Consider the following 24051-nt stretch of genomic DNA (forward strand, 5'->3'; position numbering starts at 1 on the left):
TGGTCACATTTGTCCCAAGTAGTCACGATAGTCTGTTTGGGGTCCCAGTCAGGGTCAGGGACAGACTCTCTCTGGGGCTGTAGGTCATCACATCATGCTGGAGGTCCAGGACAGTCAAGACTCTCTCTAGGAGCGTTCGAGGTGGTGAGAGGAGGCTGTCGGCACGTTGGCCATGATCTCGTTATAAACGGTGAAGTCGGAGCTGTCGGGAGTCAGAACTCCTCCGAATGCCGACCGCGCCTCCTCGTCCAAAGAGACCCCGGACGCCGGCGACCGCTCATCCGGAGAGACGGCTCTGGGGAAGGCCCAGGCACTATGTGCCCATTGGTGGTCTCTGACCGGAACTTCCTGCATCATCATCCAATCAGAGCTACCGAGGAGGGTCACGTGATCCCTGGACTTCTTTCTGCCTCTCACAGATACGGCGGTGAGACCTGGTGGTGAGCAGAGGGAGCGACGTGCAGACAGTTTACAATTTAGGCGTGAATTTACAATGTAAGCATTTAGCAGACTCTCTTAATCCAGAAAACAACACAACACAAGGTCAAATACATAGAAATTGTCATCTAGGATCTGAAGAGGTGAGTTTTCAGACTACGACTGCACTTTTACTCATGTACATTTTGAACTCCGGACTTTTACTTCTAACAGAGTAGTTCTTCATTGCAGTATTGATACTTTATGTAAAACATTTGAGTACTTTTTCCTCCACTGGGTGGTGAGGGTCTGCATGGTAGCAGGTGGGGGTCCTTCGTCCCAGAGGGGGTCCTCATATCTGGGTGGGTCTCAGTGCCCTGTAGTTCCGAGACGGCGGGACACTCGGAGACCTTGACCACTGTGTGGAAATCACAACATTGACATACAGTGGTTTTATTTCACGTGAAATGAAACCACTGTAAACACTACTTCTAGACTTCTACACATTGTTATATTATATTTAGGGATGGGCAATTAATCTGTCTTCATATTGGTATGGGCCAATGTTGGCCTTAAAATTCAAAATCAATATTGAACCGATATCAAGATAAATAGATAAAATATCTGTTTTAGCCTATATTTTATTTTATGATTGTTATGTTGAAGAATTAAATGAAAGCCTGAGAAAGCCTTATGTGACGATGAAGGCTGCAGATTCTATCTGTGTTCTGGGGAAGCTTTCAAAAGGGTCAACAAGTGGGAACATTTTAAAATCTATGTCTATGTTGTAGATATGGGCCAACATTTCAATAACGGTGCATTCCTAGTTTTGGAATAAAGAGACATTGCTTTTTCCCTGATGTAACACCAGCCACTTTCAAAAAGGAGTGAAATGCTTAAGGATCTGATGACTCCCCAACAACTTTAAAAGTCCTACCATGTGTACGAGCCCTTACTCACCCTGTAAATTGGGGCTCTTCCCTGGTTTCCTCTTGACGGGGGTCTCCAGGACTCGGGCCATAGACGCCAGCTTGCTGGCGGCGTTCATGATTTTCTTCTCCGCCCTACAGACGGTGAAAGAACAATTTTCTATTTACTAACTAGACGGCAAAAGACCAGCTTTACTAACAGCTTTCAATGTAGGCATTCATCAGACACTCTTAATCCGGAGCGACTCACAGTAAGCAAGAACACCACATGGTAATACATCAAATACATAAACAATAGTCATCGAGAATAAGTAAGAAGAAGAAGTACTCTGTCCTCCATCTGTCAGCAGATCCTGCAGACAGCTCAGGGTTAGGGTGTTTTAGGGTTTAACCCATTTAGTATGGATCGGACCCGAAATCGATTATTAAAATTAATAATCTTTTTCTTTATTTTTTTTAATCTGTTGGAAAGGCAATATTGTCATCCAAACAGGACAGGGCTATAGGCCTACCAAGGTGTGCCTGGGATGTGTCTGTGTAGCTGCATGACTGAGAGGAGTGTGAGTGGTCAAGATACAGGTTTGGAGGATTTAGCAGGTGTTGGGAATTCACCTAATCAGGCCTAGGCTGGGGTTGCTATGGTGATCAAGTGGCTCCAGGGACCACCAGTGGTCCTTGAGGGGGTTCCAGGTGGTCCTCATCCAAAAGATGGAGTTAGTAACCAAATGGACCCTTATTAACTCTCAAGAGAGAAAATTATTGTTAATCATCCTCATCAGGGGTAGACGGTTTCTAAACTGCCCACAGCCGTCCTATGAGACACAGACTGAGTAGAAAAAATCGTGCCATTTTATCATGATTATTAGTGAGGACCTATTATATGAAGATAGGTTGAAAAGTGGTGAAGTGGTCCTTTAAGGGGGTCCTTGGCATATATTTTAAAATGGGGATCTGCGGGCTAATGAGTATAATTTTGGGGGTCCTTGGCATGAACAAGTTTGGGAACCACTGGTCTAAATGGGTTAATTACCCAGTACTCTGTCCTCCATGGCTCAGGGTTGGGGGTTTGGGGGGGTAAAGGTTTAGGGACAGGGGGTTTACCCAGTACTCTGTCCTGCAGTAGATGGGGGTTTGGGGGGGTAAAGGTTTAGGGACAGTGGGTTTACCCAGTACTCTGTCCTGCAGTAGATGGGGGTTTGGGGGATAAAGGTTTAGGGACAGGGGGTTTACCCAGTACTCTGTCCTCCAGTAGATGGGGGTTTGGGGGATAAAGGTTTAGGGACAGGGGGTTTACCCAGTACTCTGTCCTGCAGTAGATGTGGGTTTGGGGGGGTAAAGGTTTAGGGACAGGGGGTTTACCCAGTACTCTGTCCTGCAGTAGATGGGGGTTTGGGGGGTAAAGGTTTAGGGACAGGGGGTTTACCCAGTACTCTGTCCTGCAGTAGATGGGGGTTTGGGGGGGTAAAGGTTTAGGGACAGGGGGTTTACCCAGTACTCTGTCCTGCAGTAGATGGGGGTTTGGGGGGGTAAAGGTTTAGGGACAGGGGGTTTACCCAGTACTCTGTCCTGCAGTAGATGGGGGTTTGGGGGGTAAAGGTTTAGGGACAGGGGGTTTACCCAGTACTCTGTCCTGCAGTAGATGGGGGTTTGGGGGGATAAAGGTTTAGGGACAGGGGGTTTACCCAGTACTCTGTCCTGCAGTAGATGGGGGTTTGGGGGGTAAAGGTTTAGGGACAGGGTTACCCAGTTCTCTGTCCTGCAGTAGATGGGGGTTTGGGGGGTAAAGGTTTAGGGACAGGGGGTTTACCCAGTACTCTGTCCTGCAGTAGATGGGGGTTTGGGGGGTAAAGGTTTAGGGACAGGGGGTTTACCCAGTACTCTGTCCTCCGTCCTCCAGTAGATCTTGCAGACAGCTCAGGTAATAATGTCTCATCTTCCTGGCGGTGATCTGTCTCTCTTTCTGCACCTCCACCCTGATCATCTGGGCTGCTTTCTGCTTAGAGTCCTGCAGATACTGTAGCATGTCTCCTATAGAGTACAAGTAAGACGCGGGAAGCGAACGCAGCTCGTAAATTGCAATAACAACAATTAGAATAAATTACGTACTTTTTTCCTTTGTAGTTTTGTGTGTGTGTGTGTGTGTGTGTGTGTGCGCTACAGCTGCGCCCTCTGGTGGCGGGCGGGTGGTGGCACAGCGGGACAGACACACAGACGGACACAGACACACACAGACAGACACGATGCAGGGTCTCATAGTTAGTGCTCACTGCGTTTGCAAATTTAAATATATATAGATTAATAACATTATTAACATTATCCACCATCAGGGCTGCTTTCCGCTTAGAGTCCTGGACGTGTGTCCATCCATCCATCCATCCATCTTCAACCGCTTATCCGTAGTCAGGTCGCGGGGGCGAGTGTTCCAGACTTCCCTCTCCAGAGCAACATTAGTGACTTCCTCCTGGGGGATTCAGAGACGTTCCAAGGCCAGTGAGTCGATGTGTTTCCTCCAACTGCGCCTTGGTCTGCCCTTGGGTCTCCTCCCAGTGGGACGTGCATCGAGGGTAGGTCCTAGGGAGACGCCCGAGAGGCATCCTAACCAGATGCCCGAACCACCTAAGCTGGCTCCTTTCCAGGCGAAGGAGCAGCGGTTCTACTCTGAGTCGTGTGGACGTGTGTGTATTAGGGATGTCAGTAACGGATAGTTTCCCAACCGGTTAGTACCCGTTAGGATTAACCGGTTCATTACCGGATAGTGGTTGATTTTTTTCTTTTTTTAATAGGCTACCCCAAATGTAATATGCATGTATAGGCTACATAATTAAAGTTGGTAGACGAATGGCATACATTTATTTATGCTCCTTTTATAAAAGACAAACAAAAAGGCAACATTTAACAATATAAATAAATTGTTGTAGGCTTCTGGCTTAATCATCAATAAACAACGCATCGCATCTGCATGATGCATGCATCTGCGCGTCTACAGTACAGAGGTCCGCCGGTTCTAGTCCAACAAAACATAAATAAATCCAGTCCAGATCCGAGCAACCTATACCTATAAAGCCACTGGACGCATGGGCTAAGCCTTTTTTTATTATTAAGGAAGATCAGCATGCATGTCACCGTGTTCCGCTTGTTGACTTTTCGCTGACGAGAAAACCCTCAAACATCGATAGCACATGGCTAACTTTTGATAGCCGTAAGCCGTGCCAGTGTGGAGACGGATAGGAGGGCAGCGGCGGCTGTAAACGTTCTCCCTCCAGGCCAAATGGCCAATAATGGATTTAATAATGTAGGTCTCTGCATTGATACGGTCGACATGTGTTCATCTCGTCTCGCTGTCACTCGCTTACATTTTGACTACCGCAAAGCTACCGTTGTAACTTGTACTACTTGTAGCCAACTAGCCATTGAAGTACAACAGAGAACGGTGACATTGAGGGGGCAGAAAACAGAGCCCGAGCGCTGTTCATGCAGCCTGGAGTGCGACAAGCTGGGCGGCGCAAATAGCAATTTTAGGCATGTGTGCAACATGACAACTGTTTTAAAGTATTGTACAGTGACAACTACAGTCTCTGTAATGTTTATGTTGTACTATTACTAAAAACGATCTAAAATAAAGGGATTTAAGATCAGAACACGCATTTATTATTATGCAAATTAACCGTTAAAGCTGATAAAAATATCCGGATGTTTCTTAACGGTCGGCTAACCGGTTAACCGGTTAACCCCTGACATCCCTAGTGTGTATATTATATATGCATTGATGCGTTATTGCTCTTACAATTGTTATTGTTCTGAAAGGTGCTTTATAAATAAAATGTACTTAACTAACCAGTCAGATGATCACACAATGATCAGACCACACACAATCAGTTTACTCACCTCGTATCATACCACAGTAATCAGATCACAGTGTACAGTAACCAGATTACTCACCTCGTATCATACCACAGTAATCAGATCACAGTGTACAGTAACCAGATTACTCACCTCGTATCTTCTCCACAGCGTTGTGATACTGTCCTTTCATCTCCTCCAGACCTCTCTCCAGGTTCTGCTTCTGACTCCTAAAAACATTATTATTATTTAATTATTATTATCCCTTTTATCACAGAGATCGCCTTTTGACACCTTCTGGTCCAAACGCCCTCAGCACAGAGTTTGCCTTTTTGCCGCCTATATTAATATAAATTGATTACGGTTCACAACTGTGTTCTCTACGTGCTCGGGTCCAGGTGCGATGAAAAAATAAATAAACAGAAGTGAAAATTCCGCTATGGGAACACCGTTTTTACGATCATAATATCTCGGATTCTTCTTTTTTCCACTCACGTGATCCAAATGTGTGACGTCTCCAATTTCCATTGTGTCCAAGGAAAATAAAAGTTATCAAAAATGTCAAATAAACTCTGGCAATTCGTGTTCGGGAGGGAAAGAGGTCTTTATCAATATTTTATATTGAATATGTTCCGTGCATATATTTTATATTAATATGTTCAGTTCATATATTTTATATTCAATACGTACAGTTCATTGTTGTTCTTCACTTCATTCAGTTGTATGCAGTGGTTCTCCTTTAACTTCTGTAGAGTCTCCTCGTGCTCCTCTGTAAGCGCACACACACACACACACACACACACACACACACACACACACACACACACACACACACTTATAGTAAACCTCTGTGCTAGGTGATGTGTGTGTGTGTGTGTGTGTTTGTGTGTGTGTGTGTGTGTGTGTTTATAGTGAACCTCTGTGCTAGGTGATGTGTGTGTGTGTGTGTGTGTGTGTGTGTGAGGTACACTTGTTCCGTACCTCTGATACGCTGCATGGCAGCCTTGTTCTGTCGCACAGCGAGCTGCAGCTGTCGACAGGCCTTCTCCAGGTGTCTCTGCAGCTCCTGGATCTTCTGCTGGAGTTTCCCCGTCCTCTCTGCACACCTCGGGCCACAAACAGCCTCCTCTTTCTGGGGCGCACTACCTATAGAGTATAGACAGACAGACAGACAGCTCATTAACATGTTATATATTTATGTTTTAACATGGCTACACTGTCTACAGACAGACACACACACATGATTATTGATAAAGACATGTCACATGAGATGAATGGTTTTTAACGTGGTAACTGATAAAGAAATGTCACATGGGATGAATGGTTTTAACGTGGCAACTGATAAAGAAATGTCACATGAGATGAATGGTTTTAACGTGGTAACTGATAAAGAAATGTCACATGAGATGAATGGTTTTAACGTGGTAACTGATAAAGAAATGTCACATGGGATGAATGGTTTTAACGTGGTAACTGATAAAGAAATGTCACATGAGAATGAGATGAATGGTTTTAACGTGGTAACTGATAAAGAAATGTCACATGGGATGAATGGTTTTAACGTGGCAACTGATAAAGAAATGTCACATGAGATGAATGGTTTTAACGTGGTAACTGATAAAGAAATGTCACATGAGATGAATGGTTTTAACGTGGTAACTGATAAAGAAATGTCACATGGGATGAATGGTTTTAACGTGGTAACTGATAAAGAAATGTCACATGAGAATGAGATGAATGGTTTTAACGTGGTAACTGATAAAGAAATGTCACATGAGATGAATGGTTTTAACGTGGTAACTGATAAAGACATGTCACATGAGATGAACGGTTTTAACGTGGTAACTGATAAAGAAATGTCACATGAGATGAACGGTTTTAACGTGGTAACTGATAAAGAAATGTCACATGAGATGAACGCACTTTGGATTCTCCGGATCTCGCTCTGATGCTGTTCCTTTGTTTCCTTCAACACGCTCTGATGCTGTTCCTTCGTTTCCTTCAACACGCTCTGATGCTGTTCCTTCGTTTCCTTCAACACGCTCTGATGCTGTTCCTTCGTTTCCTTCAACACGCTCTGATGCTGTTCCTTCGTTTCCTTCAACACGCGGCTGAGTCTGTCCTCACTGGCCTGTAGAGAGACACAGTACACATGTAGGTTCATTCATACATATACATACAGTGCACATTAATCATGTTACCAAGATTGCCTTTTTTCACCTTAGAAATATTGCACGAATCAGAGCCTATTTGTCCTTGGACGATGCAAAAACGCTAATCCACGCCTTTGTTTTTTCTCGGCTTGATTACTGCAATGCACTTTTTTCAGGACTGCCTAAGAAAACAACTGACAGATTACAACTTGTCCAAAATGCAGCAGCCAGAGTTTTAACTAGAACTAAGATGAGAGAACATATTACTCCAGTTTTGGCATCACTGCACTGGCTTCCGGTTGTTTTTAGGATTGATTTTAAAATTATTTTACTTGTCTATAAAGCTCTCAATGGTCTCGCACCTTCCTACCTACATGACTGCCTGCCTAAATATGTCCCAAACCGCCCCCCTAAGGTCTTCCACTGCTGGCCTGCTCGCTTTGCCTAAAAAAATGGCAACTAAAAAATACGGGGAAGCAGCTTTTTGCTTCTACGGGCCGTCGGCATGGAACAAGCTCCCACTGTACCTTCGTCAGGCAGCCTCTGTAGACATTTTTAAAGCTCAGCTCAAGACCCACTTCTACAACATTGCTTTTACGGTAATTGATATTTAATTTTTTATTTTTTGTTATTCATGTCCTCACTGTATTGCATTACTGCTTGTTTTTTAATGTCGTTGCCTTGCTTTTCTTTTATTCTGTAAAGCACTTTGAGCTGCATTTCATGTCATGAAAGGTGCTATACAAATAATGTTTTATTATTATTATTATTATTACATGTTCATTGTTCATAGTACATACAGTATGCATACAGTACACATGTTTCATACTAGTACATAAAACACAGTAGTACACATGTTCATAGTACATACTGAGTCTGTCCTCACTGGCCTGTAGAAACACACTACACATGATACAGTAAACATGTTCATACTATACACTCTAGTCTACCACAAGTCCACACCGTTACTTTAGCCAGCATGAGATTGCACATGACATAAACCATGCATCCACAGGCGCTCCAAGACATGGAGCGAGACGTGGCCAAAGCGTATATCTTTTCTATGTCCGAGAATAGACATGGTAACGCTCCACCTGCCTCTGATTGGCCTAACGACACAGCCGGTGTCTCCGAGGTGGAAGATACATGCTGGATAGTCTGCTGCGCGAGGTTACTCCGTGGTCACGTGGTGGGAAATAAATAAATAATACAAGTACGATATATAATACAAGAGAATGACAGCTTGGCACGCGCGACAGTAACTTTTATTTTTGTAGAAGAGGCAAACTAATATTGTTTATGCCGTTGGCCAAATCATAATAATAACACTTTAATTTAGAACACAGCCAAATCAAATCATAGTACAGTACATAGGCCTATGTGTTCAATCAATTATTCAATCAAAGCAAACGGCACAAACAATATTAGTTTGCGTGTTGCCATTCTCTTGTACTTGCTTACGCGCTGGTCCGTTGACTATCATTGTGCACGTTCACGATGACACGTGAATGCTGGTTCATAAGTGAACACACGTGAACGTGTGCAATGATAGTCAACGGCAGCACGTTCATGTGTTTGGGGCAAATCCATCCCAGAATGCACTCGGTTCGCATGAGGAGTGAAAATCGCCTCATGCGCTTTAGAGCAACTTAATGCAAGTGGATGGGAGGAGAACTCGGGTGCCGTCTCTATTCATATATACTCTAAGGTCGGTAGGCCAATCAGAGGCAGGCAGGGCGTTACCATGTCTATGCTCGGACGTAGATTAGATATATGCGTGGCCAAAGCATTTCCTGGGGGTCAAAAACGTTGAGAACCCCTGGTTTAAGTGACATATTTTCATATCTAAATATAGTCATTAACATGGGCTAGCTTTCCCTTTCAACATCAACAACTGTCATGGCAGCTTTGTTACAACGGACTTCCTCTGCTCTGATCCGACGTCCTCTTCAAAATAAGAGCCACTTGTAATGATTAGTCAACGATTAGGCTCGACTTAACCAAAGGGTATTGGCAGACAGCCTTCTCCACCCCAGAGGGTCTATTTCAATACACAGTGCTGCCATTATGTGCTAAATATCATTATTAATTCTGGATTAATACTCTTTTATCAAATCTCGTGTTTGGCAAAGGAGGGTTAGCTTACCATAATATGGTATGGATTCGGTTAGTTTGGTTTGTTTCAGTGGCCACACTATATAAAGCGCTTTGGATAAAAAAGCGATATATTTATATATATTAATGACCTCATCAATGTGAGACACAGGCAGCAGAACTCACTGTCCTCCACTGTCTCCTGGCCTTCTGGAGCAGCTCTCTGTAGGCCGTCTGGACCATGGAGGAGATGGAGGACATCTCAGAGGTCCTCCTGATCACCTCAGAGCTCCTCTCCTCCGTCTGCAGCTCAGCCAGCTCCGTCTGCAGTTCCAGGAGCAAGGTCTCCCTGCTCCTCTGCTCCTCGTCCTGAAGCTGTCTTCTCCACTGCTCCTCCCGCAGCCTCAGGGCCTCCTGCTGAGAGGACACCTGCTGCTGTCTCTCTCTGCTCCAGGAGGCTCTGGCCTCCACCAGCTGAGCCTTCATCAGCACCTCCTGCTCCGTCCGCAGCCTGTCCACGTGGTGCTGGAGCTCCTCCCCATCTGCCTCGCTGCGGGCCTGAGACACCTGACGCACGCACGCACGCACGCACGCACGCACGCACACACACACACACACACACACACACACACACACACACACACACACACACACACACACACACACACACACACACACACACACACACACACACACACACACACACACACACACACACACACACACACAAAAACACTCTTTTTAACATGAAGTGCCATGTTTTTGAGGGGCGCACCACTAGCCCCTCCAATGCATGGCTTTTGGAGATTACATTCATTCAAGTTATAATTTATTATCTCGGAAATAAATCTTGAGTAATTAAACTCATTCGCAGTGTCGTCGAGAGTAATAATAATAATAATGGTAATGGTACATATAAAACAACATCCCAATACAGCAGAGGATTAGGAAAAAGAAGAAAGAAAAAAAGAAAAAGGGCACATGGTTTACAAATACAAACCAAGACAGATTTAAAACAATCTAAAAACAGTTACATATTGTGGGCATCTGTTTGGTAGCCAATCAAGGGTGCCAAAGTGGTTAATCTTAATCTAGTTTGCAGGTCATTCCAATTGGCAGGGCAACAGAAGGTAAAAGCAGATCTACCAAGTTCAAACTGGACTTTGAAGACACAAAATCTTGGCTTTCTCGTCTTTGGCACCTACCTGTTGCTGCAGGTGTCTCTGGTGTTGTTCCGTCCACTGCTCCTTCTCTCGTTGAAGATGCTCTTTATATTCTGGTAGAGACGTCAGGTCCTCCAGCCAGCGGCCGTACGCCCGAGTCAACGCTCCCTCCACCTGCATCGATCCAAAAAGATCACCAAATAAAGTCAATGCTCCCTCCACCTGCATCGATCCAAAAACATCACCAACGTCGACCTCTAGTTAACAAACGACCTGGTGAGGTCATGACCTCACCAGACGTGTTGACATCTAAACGTTTGTTACTGTCTGTTACTGTTAAAAAAGGCTTAAACTATCCGAGTTACACTGAATAATTTTTGTCATAGTACTGTATGTATGTGTGTGCGTGTGTGTGCGCGTGTGTGTGTGTGTGTGTGTGTGTGTGTGTGTGTGTGTGTGTGTGTGTGCGTATGCGTGCGTGTATTAATATAATTAAGTAAACATCTAACCTGTCTAGTCATGTCCTGCAGGTACTTCTCTTGCAGTTCTCTCCTGGTCTCCATCCTGGCGTCTTCTACGGCTCTGAGCCGAGTCTTCTCCGCTTCCAGCAGCAGCTGCTGTCTCTGGACACACAGTGCGGAGGCCAGCTGCTCTGGAGACACATCTCCACCCGTCTGAGCTGCCTCCAGGGGTGTCTCTGTCTGGCAGGCCTCCTCACACAAAGACACACCTCCACCTAGCGGTGGGCAATAATGGAAAGAAATCACACCCGTGTGAACTGAGTGTTGCAACTCCCCTCCCCCCCTCTCTCTCTCATTAGCAGGCAACAGTGCAGAACTATCTCTCTCTCTCTCTGTTTCTGGCACAACAGCGCCCCTACTGGTACTCATTAAAGTCACATACTGTAGTCACATACATAGATACATAGTCACATAGTCAGGTTAACACGGACATTGCTGTTCCTTGGAGTGGTTGCACCACTCAAAAATATATACAGTCAGTGTAATTTATACAGAAGTATAAATGAAGGTTAACTCAACTGCAAATAACTGCAAATGAACTGCAAATCATTGCAAATTGTTAACTGCAAATCATAGAATGTGCATTCACTGTATGACGATATATATGATATCTTTGAAAAGGCATATTGTGGAGACATTGTATCGTCTCGAGTCTCGACGATATTTATCACCATATCGCCCACCCTTACCTCCAGCCGTCTGAGACACCTTGTCCAGTGTCTCTGCGGTCTCCGCCTGTCTGTCCTCCAGTGTCTCCGTCTGTGTCTCTGACTGTACCGATGTCCTCTCCATCTGCACAGACAAATATGAACTCGCTTAATGCCAAAGACAACTTTGACGAAATCAACCGATAATCACCAGTAGGTTACTTAACACTCGAATGCAATCGAGCGATAAGTAACTTATCACTCAAATGCAATGTGTCTCGCTGCACCCACAGGCCGCCGATAGTAAAGATGAATATTCTGTGACTTAAAGGTGAGTAAAATAATAAATAAATAAAATGCTGGCAGTGAGGGCTATGTTGGTTAAACAAATCTGGCAGTAAATACGTTGACAATGTCACATATTTGATACAGAAAGGCTGACCGTAGACTACAGCACGACCCAATCAATTCTAATCCAAGTTGGATGTTCCTAAAATATTATAGAATATTAAAATTATAAGCATACAAATAAAAAAATAATGATGTTCCGAAATTGCAGATCTTAAAACATGCCACGGTTTCTTTACACATGAAAAGTGACGTCAGTTTAAAGAGGTTTAAAAGTCAGGACATATCGGCAGCACAATTACCAGAATTAATATTATTAATTAACAATTACCGCTACCAATGTTGTCTGAAAAGTCCTGATATATGAACGTTATGACCTGACCTACTACTAGTAGAAACATTTAGACATGGTGCTATTGTGCTATTCCAACACTTGTCCTGTACTTGTCCTGCATTGTTTCTGGAAATACTTGTTTTCCCAAGGTTCTTTTCACTTTTTAGCCTTGCAAATTCTTCCCGTTTTGTTAATGAAAACAAGTGACCCTTTTTGACACTTCTTTTCATTGTAAAAAATAATCTGAATAGCATCCACTGTATTGCCAATGGCATGACGCATGTTCTCAAATGGCACATCTGTTCCTTCGTGTTGTTCCTACTAGGTAAAAAACAGTCATGGTACCTTCATGCGTTCCTCCTCCCAGGCGGTCCTGGCTGAGGCGAGGTGAGCCTGGATGTTGGTCTGATGTTCTGCTTCCAGCTCTGACCTGAGCTTCTGAACAGCTCTGGTGATCTCATCCCTCAGCTTCACCTGAAACATATAATAACTAACAATGATCTCATTCCTCAGCTTCACCTGAAACATAAATAAATATAAATATGCCTGCACACTAAATCACTAAGTCATCTCTGCTCATAATCCATATTATCACTGCTATGCCGATGACACTCAACTGTTTCTGCCCATTATTACATCCACAGTTTGGTGACACTACAGTAGCTCTTGCCGTGATGTCATGCTTCTTATTAATCTTTCTGTATGCTTATACAAGGAGCAAGCGTGCAGCATTATTAAAAACAAACAGCTCAATCACAATCACAGATACATTTATTTTCAACTGCTCTCCTCCTATGTGTGGCTCTATGCTCTCAGACATGCAACAACGCAACATGCTATGCTGCGCCGTAGACGGTGTTGCACATCAAAAATATCAGATCTACAAGCTCACAACGCGCCCATCCGTGAGGCATTGTGGACTTGTAACAGCTGCTGTGAATTCTGGCCTATCAGAACGGCAGCTGCCCCGCCTATAGTTAATCCTTTACTCGCTGGTTGTTTCAGAAGAAAAAAAAAATATATATATATATATTTTACCACCGAATCGACTATTCAACGCTAATTATGGAATTCGAGTCGACTACCAAAAATCACGTTTGGCCTAGGACTCTGACTGATCATGTAATGGAAGCTCTCTATCCTGGTCTTTTGTTCATGCCATGGATAAAATGAACATGAAATGTAGTACCAGAGATTAAATGACCATGCGTGTTATTATCAGTGTTCTTTAAATGTTTGTATTAGAGAAGTGCTTTTCTTGTGTAAATGCGTGTGAATTAGAGAAGTACTTTTCTTGCCTCCAGTTGGTCTTTCTCCATACAGACCGACACATAATCCTCCTGGGTGGCTGTCAGCCTGTCGGTGGCCTCTGATAGCTCTGTCCTATAGGAGAAAACAAGCTGTTAATGCACTGTCCTAACAATATTTATTAGTGGTGGGCATAGATATATATTCTTTAATCTAGATTAATCTCACTGCAATCATGGAGTTAATCTAGATTAATCTAGATTAAAATAGCTCATTTGAACTCTGCTGAAGGCATTTAAAATAGGTGTGCGCTACCTAAATAATGACCAGAAGTAAGTCCTTGAGAACGGGTTTAGACCAGGATCCCTAATTATGGATATTAACAATACAACTAGCCTATTAATACCTTTTATATTTCATATTGTGAGTTTGTAGAACTGTTCAGTGTTGCCACATCTAGTCATTATAAGCTACTTTTGACTTGTTTATCTGTAAGTTTCTTAAAATATTGGTGGTCCTTGACATGAAAATGTTTGAGAACCACTGCTCTAAAACAACATTGGACAATGATGTTTGACAGTCAGCACTATAATTGCTTATTCTAGATTTATTTTCTGAATTTTTGCGAACCCTGGTCAAAGCGGTGTTGTGGTTCCGTGGTTGTGATCTTTCACACTGCAGACCCAGAGGCTCTGTGCAGAGTGAGACCCAGCTCCCAGACCCAACTTTGAGAATAGATTAACGGCGATATATTTTTTATTGCAATATAAGAGTCTCGCGTTAACGCAGCACGTTGACGCTGATAACGGCCCAGCAGTAATATTTATACACTGACAGACATATGTATTAGTGTGTATTAATTTAAAGGGCCACTTCACCCCTTTTGCAAACAGATGTTATTTTAATGTTTGGGAGACAAGAAACACTTTCCTGGGGTTTTTATGTGGGTAATATGTGTTTTTAGATATTTTAGTATTTCAAAGCGTCCATGGACTCCATGATGTCATGGACACTGGGCTCACTTACTTCCTGGACTACATCTAGGAAAAATAAAGAGGAAGGTGCACGGAGGTGTGGCCCGGTCTCCTGCTGGAGGTTTGCACATGCTCAGTGTAAACAGGAACTGCGATGATGGAGTGTTCCAGCAGAGGTGCTAGATAGAAAGCTCAAACCGTGATGTAAATAATGAGATCCAGAACAGTTGAGAATTAAACAGCACTGCAGTCACCCTTCCTGTTTCAAATGTGTTATATCATCCACAGCTCTTGAATGAAAAGTATCCATGTTCCTTTGTCATTTCACAAAAATAACACATGTACTACAATCAAAGCAGGCATCAAAAGAACAAGGAAAATATACAAAAACATTAACATTTAGTAAATGTACTTGTCCTTTGTCTTTCAGTCTATTATACACAACATTTTTTCCACAGTTATGAAATTGATATACTTTTTAAAATAAAAACAAAATCAACATTGTACTATTCTCTTTTTTTTATATCCTTTTTATAATTTCAGTTCAGGGTCAGCACCTCTAGCACCTCTGCTGGAACACTCCATCATCGCTGTTCCTGTTTACACTGAGCATGTGCAAACCTCCCGCAGGAGACTGGGCCACACCTCCATGCACCTTCCTCTTTATTTTTCCAAGGACTTCATGCTGTATCAGTAAGACAGCCCTCCCCCTATCCACAAGGAGGAGCAGTGCACCAAAGCATTATGGGAATTGTAGTCCAGGAAGGAAGTGAGCCCAGTGTCCATGACATCATGGAGTCCATGTCCATTGTCTCCAAACATCATTAAAATAAGATCTGGTTGCAAAAGGGGTGAAGTGGCCCTTTAGCTGTAGAAGGACACATTGTGAGGGTCTTACTGTAGCTTCAGGACGTCCCGTTGGTGCGCAGCGGTCAGCTGGTCCAGGTGACCTTTGTGTTCCGAGGTCAGCTGGGTTCTGACCCGGTGGACCACGTCGTTCCTGTACTGCTGCTGGGTGCGCTCGTACCTGGAAACAAGAACCACACGTTACATTACTGTACCGCTGCTGGGTGCGCTCGTAGCTGGAAACAAGAACCACACGTTACATTACTGTACCGCTGCTGGGTGCGCTCGTAGCTGGAAACAAACACATCCTAGCACCACACATTATAGACCTTACATCATAGAACCACACATTATAGACCTTACATCATAGAACCACACATTATAGACCTTACATCATGGAACCACATGATTATAGACAGCCCTGCACATAACTGGTACATGCGTCGTCAAAATGTTTTCCGCACGGTAGATCAAAGGCATGCAAGGCACATTTGCGCACCAACAGCTGAGACAGTTATGTAGAGAATCCTGACAGGCACTCAAATGAGATGTTAATGTCCTGTAAGTAGACTAATCATTACAAGCAGCTCTTATTTTGATGAGGAAGTCAGAGCACACGTTTCAGTTGTAAACAGCATGATGACAGTTTTTTAAACTTAAAGGGAAAGTTATGGATGGTGAGCTGTCAAAGTGCTAGTTGCCAATTAGTGACCATATTTACAATATGAAAACCATGCATCTGTCACTTAAACAATGTAGGTTACACACAATGGAATTAAACATGGAACCTGCAGCATTAGGTGAGTAATTAATTTTATATTAGTTGGACGTTTGTGGTTGTGCTAATGATAAACGGACACCTGCTGCTAAAGGGATCTAACGACTAGAAATACGAGTCTGTGTGACTCTGTGTACTACTGTGTAGCTTTGCATCTTTGTATCTTTTGCATCTGCCCATGTGAACGCAGCATAACGTTGTGGCAGGATAGGAACGTTGTTCTCCATGTCTTACTACGGCTCTGTCTCTATCCTTTTATTACTCTATGGCAGGGTTACCCAATTAATTTTCCTCAAGGGCCATATTTTGACTAGCGTACCAGGCTGGGGGCCGAGTCTGCACGTGCGAGGTCGAGGTCTTGCCCTTAAAATTCATTTTCAGGGCAAGACCCCATTTGAAAAGGATGCCCAGTTTGACATGCATAGGCTACTGACCCCCATTTAATGCCATTTATATCTGGGACCCTTAAAAAAAATAAAAAAATAAAATGATTTTTTTTTTTTTTTTTTTTTCATGGGCCACAAGGGGGCGCTCTGTGGGCCGCAAATGGCCCGCGGGCCGCCTATTGGGGTACCCTGCTCTATGGTCTTACCACCTCTAGGTCACCTCAATGCTCTCCACACATTCTCCTACCTCTCAGCATCCTCCTGTTTCTCCTGGTCCAGCTCCTGGATCATCTGCCTCATCTTGGAGCACAGCTTAGCGTTCACAGCCTTCAGGTTCTCCTCGCTCTGCCTCAGCTCCTCGTTCTGTTTCTCTAGGTTCTGAGGAGCGGTGAAGATACAGACCATATTAACATCTCCATACATATTTGAAGAAACAGTCCACATTAACATCTCCATACATTCATGAAGATCAGACCATGTTAAATAGATAGAAGTGCTACAAACCTCTAGTTGTTCCTGTAAGTTCTGCTTGTCCTGCTGGAGTCTCAACAGGTCTTTCTGTGACGCTCCAGAAACATCTAGATGATGCTGACTGCTTTCCTTCATCTGGAGAGAACACGCACGCACACGCACACGCACACGCACACGCACACGCGCACATACACACACACACACACACACACACACACACACACACACACACACACACACACGTTACAGTGGTACAGCTCAGAGGAGATAGGACATATCATTAGCCACGTAAAGATTCACACAACTCACGATATGATTCGAATCACAATATTAGGTTCACAATACGATTTTTCACGATTTCTTTCAACACAACATTTTTTTCCACACAAATTACCGAATTTATATTATTATTTCTCTTACAAATCTTCATCGCAATACAATACTGTTTGTGTGTCTGTCGGTGCACTGCAGTCGACATCAACACCCCACATTCGCCACCCCATGTTCTGCCTGCCCCGCCATAGTCTCACGTTGCCAGACTGTTGCCTCTCGCAATTTTCAAATGCTTCCGAAATACAGTCTGGAGCAACGGAAGCTCTATCATGAGTAAAATATAAAGCGGAAGTGTAGCCTCCTCCCCACTTCCGTTTATTCCGTAGCTTGCTGCTTAGCAGAAAAGGAAATACAAAAATAAAATGTAAAGACATTTTAAAATATATTTTCGTTAACGGAAATGGCAGCTTCCTTACTCAGATTTCGGGAGGTGTAGTTCCAGACTCTATATTATATAGCATTCGCAGATTGTGGAATAGTTGTCTGGCTACGTGAGACTAGCCCCGCCACTACGCATCAACATGTGGTTCTCAACCAGTGGTCCGGGGACCACCAGTGGTCCTTGAGGGGGTTCCAGGTGGTCCCTAGGTAAATTATGGAGAATTGATAACCAACTGGACCCTTACATATCTTTACAATTTGGTTTAATTGTATGCTTGCAAGAGTTAAATTAAACATCTAGTTCATTTACAAGAAGTCTACACAATTAGCCCTTCCCAAGTCCCTCCCCAACCCATCCTTGTCCAATAGGCACGTTAGCAGAGAAGAAAGCTTGACCTGCATAGCAACCGTTGCTAAACTATTTGGATTGGCATTGGACAATCGCTTTTTGGGGTGGGATTTATTGAAGGGCTAATTAGAGAATGTAGAAGAATTGTTATTTTGATCAACGTTTGCCTGTTATCTCTCCTAATGGTACCAATATCAATACAGCATGGAGATGTGCACATATTCTTTCGTTTTTGGTCTGAGAGGCAAAATGCCATCAAATGGTGGTCCATGGCTCAATTGCAGAATAAATAATGGGCCTTGACATGAAAAGGGTTGAAAACCACTGATGTAGGCCGCTGAACAAGAAAGGGAGTTTAACACGATTGTGCCCTCTGCCGTTTGGATCGCGAAATTGCCACCAGTTTATATCGATATATGATATATTGTTACATGCCTACATATCATGTACTGATGAAGATCCAATAAAATCGAAACGTTGACGAGCAAATCATGACATTTCAGGATTTCACGCGTCGCATGCACACGCATACACACAGTGACAGACTATCTATTCTAATGTTTGATATTTCTGTTTGCATTGGTCCTGGGCTACGGATGTGTGTCCACTACCTTCTTCAAGGTTGTTGTTATCATCCACAGTGTCCATGAGCAAGCGATAAAGCACAAGTGAGGCCTCCTCACCCACTTCCGGTTCCGTCTTTACAGTCGCACCCGTGTTTCTGGTCTCAAGTCTAAATGGGTTGGGTTTCTCACCGTTGCGTCATCCAGAGTGTGCTGCATCTGGCTGACTCTGGCCTCAGACTGGTTCAGTTGGTCCTGGAGACGCGAGACCTTCTGTCTCTTTCCCTTCAGACACACCAGGCAGCGCTGGAGCTCTCCTCGAAGCTCCTTCACACCGTCTTCTGAAAGATCACTGATTTGAGCGCACGCCACACACACGCACACATGCACACACAAACACACGCGCACACACACACACACACACACGCACACCCCAAAGGGCTTTATTGTGTTGAGCAAACATTAATTTACATTTACATTCGTTTACATTGCCAAAGCAAAATCAACTAGATAAAGTGCCAATCGGCACAGGTCTCCACCAGGATTCTTCCTCAGCCTAGTGGGAATATGCGTGCACAGTTTCATCGCAATCGGACGCTGCGTTGAGGAGTTGTGGCCATTTGCTACTCCTGAAAACTGTAGGAGTCAATCGTGGCCAATCAGGATGGAATATGAGAAATCAAACAAACCTGTCTTGATCACATGACTATGGAGATCATGTGTACCGATCATGTGTACCGATTTGGATAAAATCTGAAGGAGTAATAATAGAAAATGTGTTTTACATATGTCGGCCTCCTGGTGGCGCTATAAAGAGCAGATGTGAAAAATTCCAGGCAAAGGTTTTTCCTTGGCCTCTAGGGAGTTGGCATACAAAGTTATCCACAGATCCGTGCAGTTAGAGGTAAAAACACTTTTCGGCCAGTTATAGCGCCACCTTGAGGCTGAGTTGAAATTGTTCATGTGGCATTTCGTCCTCGGCCTAGTGGGAATGTGGGTGCACAATTTCACGGAAATCACGCGATGTGTTCATGATTTGCAGCATTTTGTTTGAAACTGAGCACTCCTGTGAATTTTGGAAGCCAATCTTAACCAATCAGGATGGAGTCTGAGAAATCTGAAAGACCGGTTTGGTTGAATGCCTCTAGAGAGACTGTGTACCAATTTGCGTGATGTTTGGACACAATCTGTAGGTGTACTCTGCAAAAACTTGTTTTGCACAAAGCGGCCTCCTGGTGGCGCTATAACAGGCCGTTCTGGAAAGTTTGGGGCAGAGGTTCATGGTTGGCATCCAGGGAGTGTGTGTGCAAAATTTGGCATCGACCGGGTTAACGGTGGCCGAGATTAGCTGCTCACGGACGGACGGACGGACACACGGACACACGGACGGACGGAGTGCAAAACATACTCTCCCCCATGCCTTTGGCTGGTGGAGACAACAATACAAGACAATGTAATTAAATTAAAAGGTCTACCTACAACTAACCTGTAGATGGTGGTGTTCTACAACTAACCTGTGGATGGTGCTGTTCTACAACTGACCTGTGGAGGGTGCTGTTCTACAACTAACCTGTGGAGGGTGCTGTTGTACAACTAACCTGTGGAGGGTGCTGTTCTACAACTAACCTGTGGATGGTGCCGTTCTTCCAGTTGCTCTTCTTGATGCCAAGATCCATGTAGGACTCTGACAGCTGCTTTTCCCAGTCGGCCCCGTTCCGCTCCAACGACACCACGCCCATCTTCACCGCCGATTCATACAGCGTGATCTGCTCCTTCAGCTCAGCCACGTCCTCCTGGAGGAAGACCATTTACATTTGTTCAGGTGGTTCAAGTGTTGTTTTTGGCAGCAAAAAAAATATTTTAGTTGACGGACATTTTTCGTCTTAGTTTTAGTCGACAAAAACAACACTGAGTGGTACTCAGTCACATCCTCCTGGAGAACCATTAAATACTTTATAACCACATGCAGAAACACGTGTAATATTGGTGTGGGGGAGTGGGGAGGAGTCTCCACTTCCGCATTATTGCTTACTCATGATTCCGTTGCTCCAGACTGTATGACAGAAGCATTACTCTATGGCAATAATTAAAAGTGCACCTGTAATGAGTGGGACATGTTCTCGCTCAGGGTCTTGGCTTTCTGTGCTTGTTGTAGTTTGGCCTGCATTTGATTCATCTCCTGGACAGAACCTAAACAGATCAAACACAACATCAGTGATGTTGAATTAACAGAACAACATCAATACATCTGGTTCATCTTCTGAACTGAACAGAACATCAAACACAACATCAATACATATGGTTCATCTTCTGAACTGAACCTGAACAGAACATCAAACAAACCACAACTAGTTCATAGTTGAGAACCTCAAACTTAACAAAAGTAGTTCAGAGAGAAATCAGATATAAAAGAAGCCCAAAATGTCATATTTTACCAGCTGGTAACGTACACACGCACGCACGCACGCACGCAAGCACGCACACACAAGTGGGTTGTTGCTGGCTGCAATGCTATCCCATTGGCGAGGTCGGCTAGAGGCTAGAGGCAAAAAGTGTCTGGTTGCCTAGAGACAAGGCAGCCAATCACGACGATAGGTAGTCAATACAGCAGCCAATGAGAAAGATAGGTCGAGTGGGCATGAAAGCCAAGCAGAGAGAACATAAACCAGCTATGCTTACACAGCAGCTAAAAAGAAAATAGATGCCTCATTGGCCGCTGCAGTTCATTGGAGCAATGTGTCTCCAGCGTTAGGAGAAAGTCAAGCGGAAGTACTAAAGGCACGCTGCGTCGCTGCCACTCAAGTGACTACTGACCAATCACAGCATGTTTTTTTACAGAACTTCAATCAATTCAAACCAAATGTGCTTTATTGGCACAAGAAAACAAATGTTCACATTGCCTCCGAGTGGCCTACAGAACGTCCCCTTCCGTGACGCACCATTACGTGCCTTGGACGCACATGGAATCTTGGCTCTCTGTAATGTCATTGGTTAATTAAAGTCACCTGACGTCAGCAGGGTGGCACACTGCCTCTGGCTCTCTGTAATGCCATTGGTTAATTAAAGTCACCTGACGTCAGCAGTGTGGCACACTGCATCTGGCTCTCTGTAATGTCATTGGTTAAAGTCACCTGACGTCAGCAGTGTGGCACACTGCTTCTGGCTCTCCTCCAGCCGTTGGTTGAGGGTGTTGATGACCTTTGACCTTTCCAGCTGCTCCTCTTCTCTCTGACGCTCCAACTGAACGACCTGTTGCCGTGACCTCTGGGTGACCTCCGTCTGAAATACAGGTTAAGACAATTTGAATATATAGGACGATCATGTTTCTTTCTGACTCAAATTAAATGCCTAAAACAGAGTAGGGTTAGGGTCTCTGTCGGGTGCAAACATCATATGTCAGCACGGGCAAGTGCCTCTGAGACCAGACTGATTACGCCTCAAAATACATACATCGATAATATCTATTAAATCGCATTACCCACACTGTACATCATTGGTGTTCATACATTTGAATAGCTCCGTTTGGAACCTCTATAGCTACGCTTTAGCTCCGAGATGAGATTCCGTGTCAGGATATCCCTGCACAGATCCAAATGAGCTCTAGCTGGGTCGAACCCGTCCACAAACAGTGGTGAAACAGTATCTAACAGTACTCTTTTTCAAAAAAGTAAAGCTATCAGAACCGAGATACAGTTGATATAAACTTAAGGCCGGCACGTAAAATGTTAAGTCTGGGGTAAAACAACCGCTTACAAAGTGGTTGTTTGTCAGCCAGTACCATGTTTTCCCAATGCAATCTTACAGAAGAAGTACTGCGCATGCGAACGGGGGGTTGACTTCACTGGACTACATTTTTATTTAAAGCCTTATTTAAGCAGTTGTTTGACAAAAAATGTACTGGCATTACGTTTATCAACTGTATCTCGGTTCTGATACCTTTACTTTTTGAAAAGAGTACTTTTTGATACCTTTTCAACAAAAGACGAGATTTCTCGTCTTGGCACAGGTGGGTTTAAGCGCTATAGACGAGATATCTCGACATTGGCATATACTGTATTGTGATTAATTGCCTGCTCTCCTTCAGAGCCTGAAAGGTGGCATCGAGCCTCTGGCTGAGTGCCAACACCTTGGCATCATGAATTCATGATAATTACCCGTTTCTACAGACAGGTGGCATCAACACCTTGGCATCTTGATAATTACCTGTTTCTACAGACAGGTGGCATTAACACCTTGGCATCATGATAATTACCCGTTTCTACAGACAGGTGGCATCAACACCTTGGCATCTTGATAATTACCTGTTTCTACAGACAGGTGGCATTAACACCTTGGCATCTTGATAATTACCTGTTTCTACAGACAGGTGGCATTAACACCTTGGCATCATGATAATTACCTGTTTCTACAGACAGGTGGCATCAACACCTTGGCATCATGATAATTACCTGTTCCTACAGACAGGTGGCATCAACACCTTGCCATCATGATAATTACCTGTTTCTACAGACAGGTGGCATCAACACCTTGGCATCATGATAATTACCTGTTCCTACAGACAGGTGGCATCAACACCTTGGCATCATGATAATTACCTGTTCCTACAGACAGGTGGCATCAACACCTTGCCATCATGATAATTACCTGTTTCTACAGACAGGTGGCATCAACACCTTGGCATCATGATAATTACCTGTTCCTTCAGAGCATCAGAGGTGGCATCGAGGCTCTGGCTCAATGCCAACACCTTGGCCTCATGCTGCTCCTTCATGGCCTCCAGGTGGTGCTCGTGTTGCTGGCGGGTTCGAGACAACGTTTCCGAACGACACAGATCTGAGATCTGTAGCTTCATGCTGTCCATGGAGGCCTCGGCTGCCTGGAGCTGACGGAGGTTCTACGCACGCACGCATGCACACACACGGAACATTTTACTTTGATTCAATTTGGGTTTGCTCATGGTGCATGGTCACCCCAAGGGCTCTCTGTACATCTCACTATAGAGAAACAACACATCATCAGGAAACAGTACACATTACAGCGACATTCAAAATCCCAGCCAGGTTGTGCTTATAACCACGCCCTGGAGTACGAATAGGCCTTAACTAACCTGAGTCTCTCTGTCAGTCAGACTCTGGACCTTCTGCTCCAGACTGTGGACGGTGTTCTTCAGTTGAACTTCTCTGTCTTTGGACTCTTCAACCATTCTGCTGGATTCCTTCAGGCTCACTGCCACACCCTCTTTCTCATCTGAGAACAAGAACAAGAACACAACACAA

The 24051-nt window shown here is 44.1% G+C and overlaps 1 protein-coding gene across 1 annotated transcript in view; it reads right to left on the reverse strand.

Annotated features, from left to right (window-relative positions):
• cep152 (centrosomal protein 152) overlaps positions 1–24051 on the reverse strand; it is a 36673-nt gene continuing 12622 nt past the window's right edge. The window contains exons 8-30 of the mRNA XM_083774903.1: positions 23883–24022; positions 23469–23669; positions 21907–22054; positions 20874–20965; positions 20402–20568; positions 18968–19127; positions 17183–17284; positions 16926–17056; positions 15567–15695; positions 13745–13829; positions 12792–12965; positions 11807–11909; positions 11106–11332; positions 10639–10770; positions 9620–10000; positions 7110–7317; positions 6168–6332; positions 5877–5955; positions 5340–5416; positions 3218–3374; positions 1378–1481; positions 701–835; positions 1–434 (exon numbers count right to left, since the gene is read on the reverse strand). Of these exons, the coding sequence (XP_083631029.1) occupies positions 127–434; positions 701–835; positions 1378–1481; positions 3218–3374; positions 5340–5416; positions 5877–5955; positions 6168–6332; positions 7110–7317; positions 9620–10000; positions 10639–10770; positions 11106–11332; positions 11807–11909; positions 12792–12965; positions 13745–13829; positions 15567–15695; positions 16926–17056; positions 17183–17284; positions 18968–19127; positions 20402–20568; positions 20874–20965; positions 21907–22054; positions 23469–23669; positions 23883–24022 (3605 nt within the window). The 3' untranslated portion in view covers positions 1–126. The remainder of the gene's footprint in view (positions 435–700; positions 836–1377; positions 1482–3217; positions 3375–5339; positions 5417–5876; positions 5956–6167; positions 6333–7109; positions 7318–9619; positions 10001–10638; positions 10771–11105; positions 11333–11806; positions 11910–12791; positions 12966–13744; positions 13830–15566; positions 15696–16925; positions 17057–17182; positions 17285–18967; positions 19128–20401; positions 20569–20873; positions 20966–21906; positions 22055–23468; positions 23670–23882; positions 24023–24051) is intronic.

This window comes from Protomyctophum parallelum (genome assembly GCF_964188405.1).
Source record: "Protomyctophum parallelum genome assembly, chromosome: 10".
Lineage (NCBI taxonomy): Eukaryota > Metazoa > Chordata > Actinopteri > Myctophiformes > Myctophidae > Protomyctophum > Protomyctophum parallelum.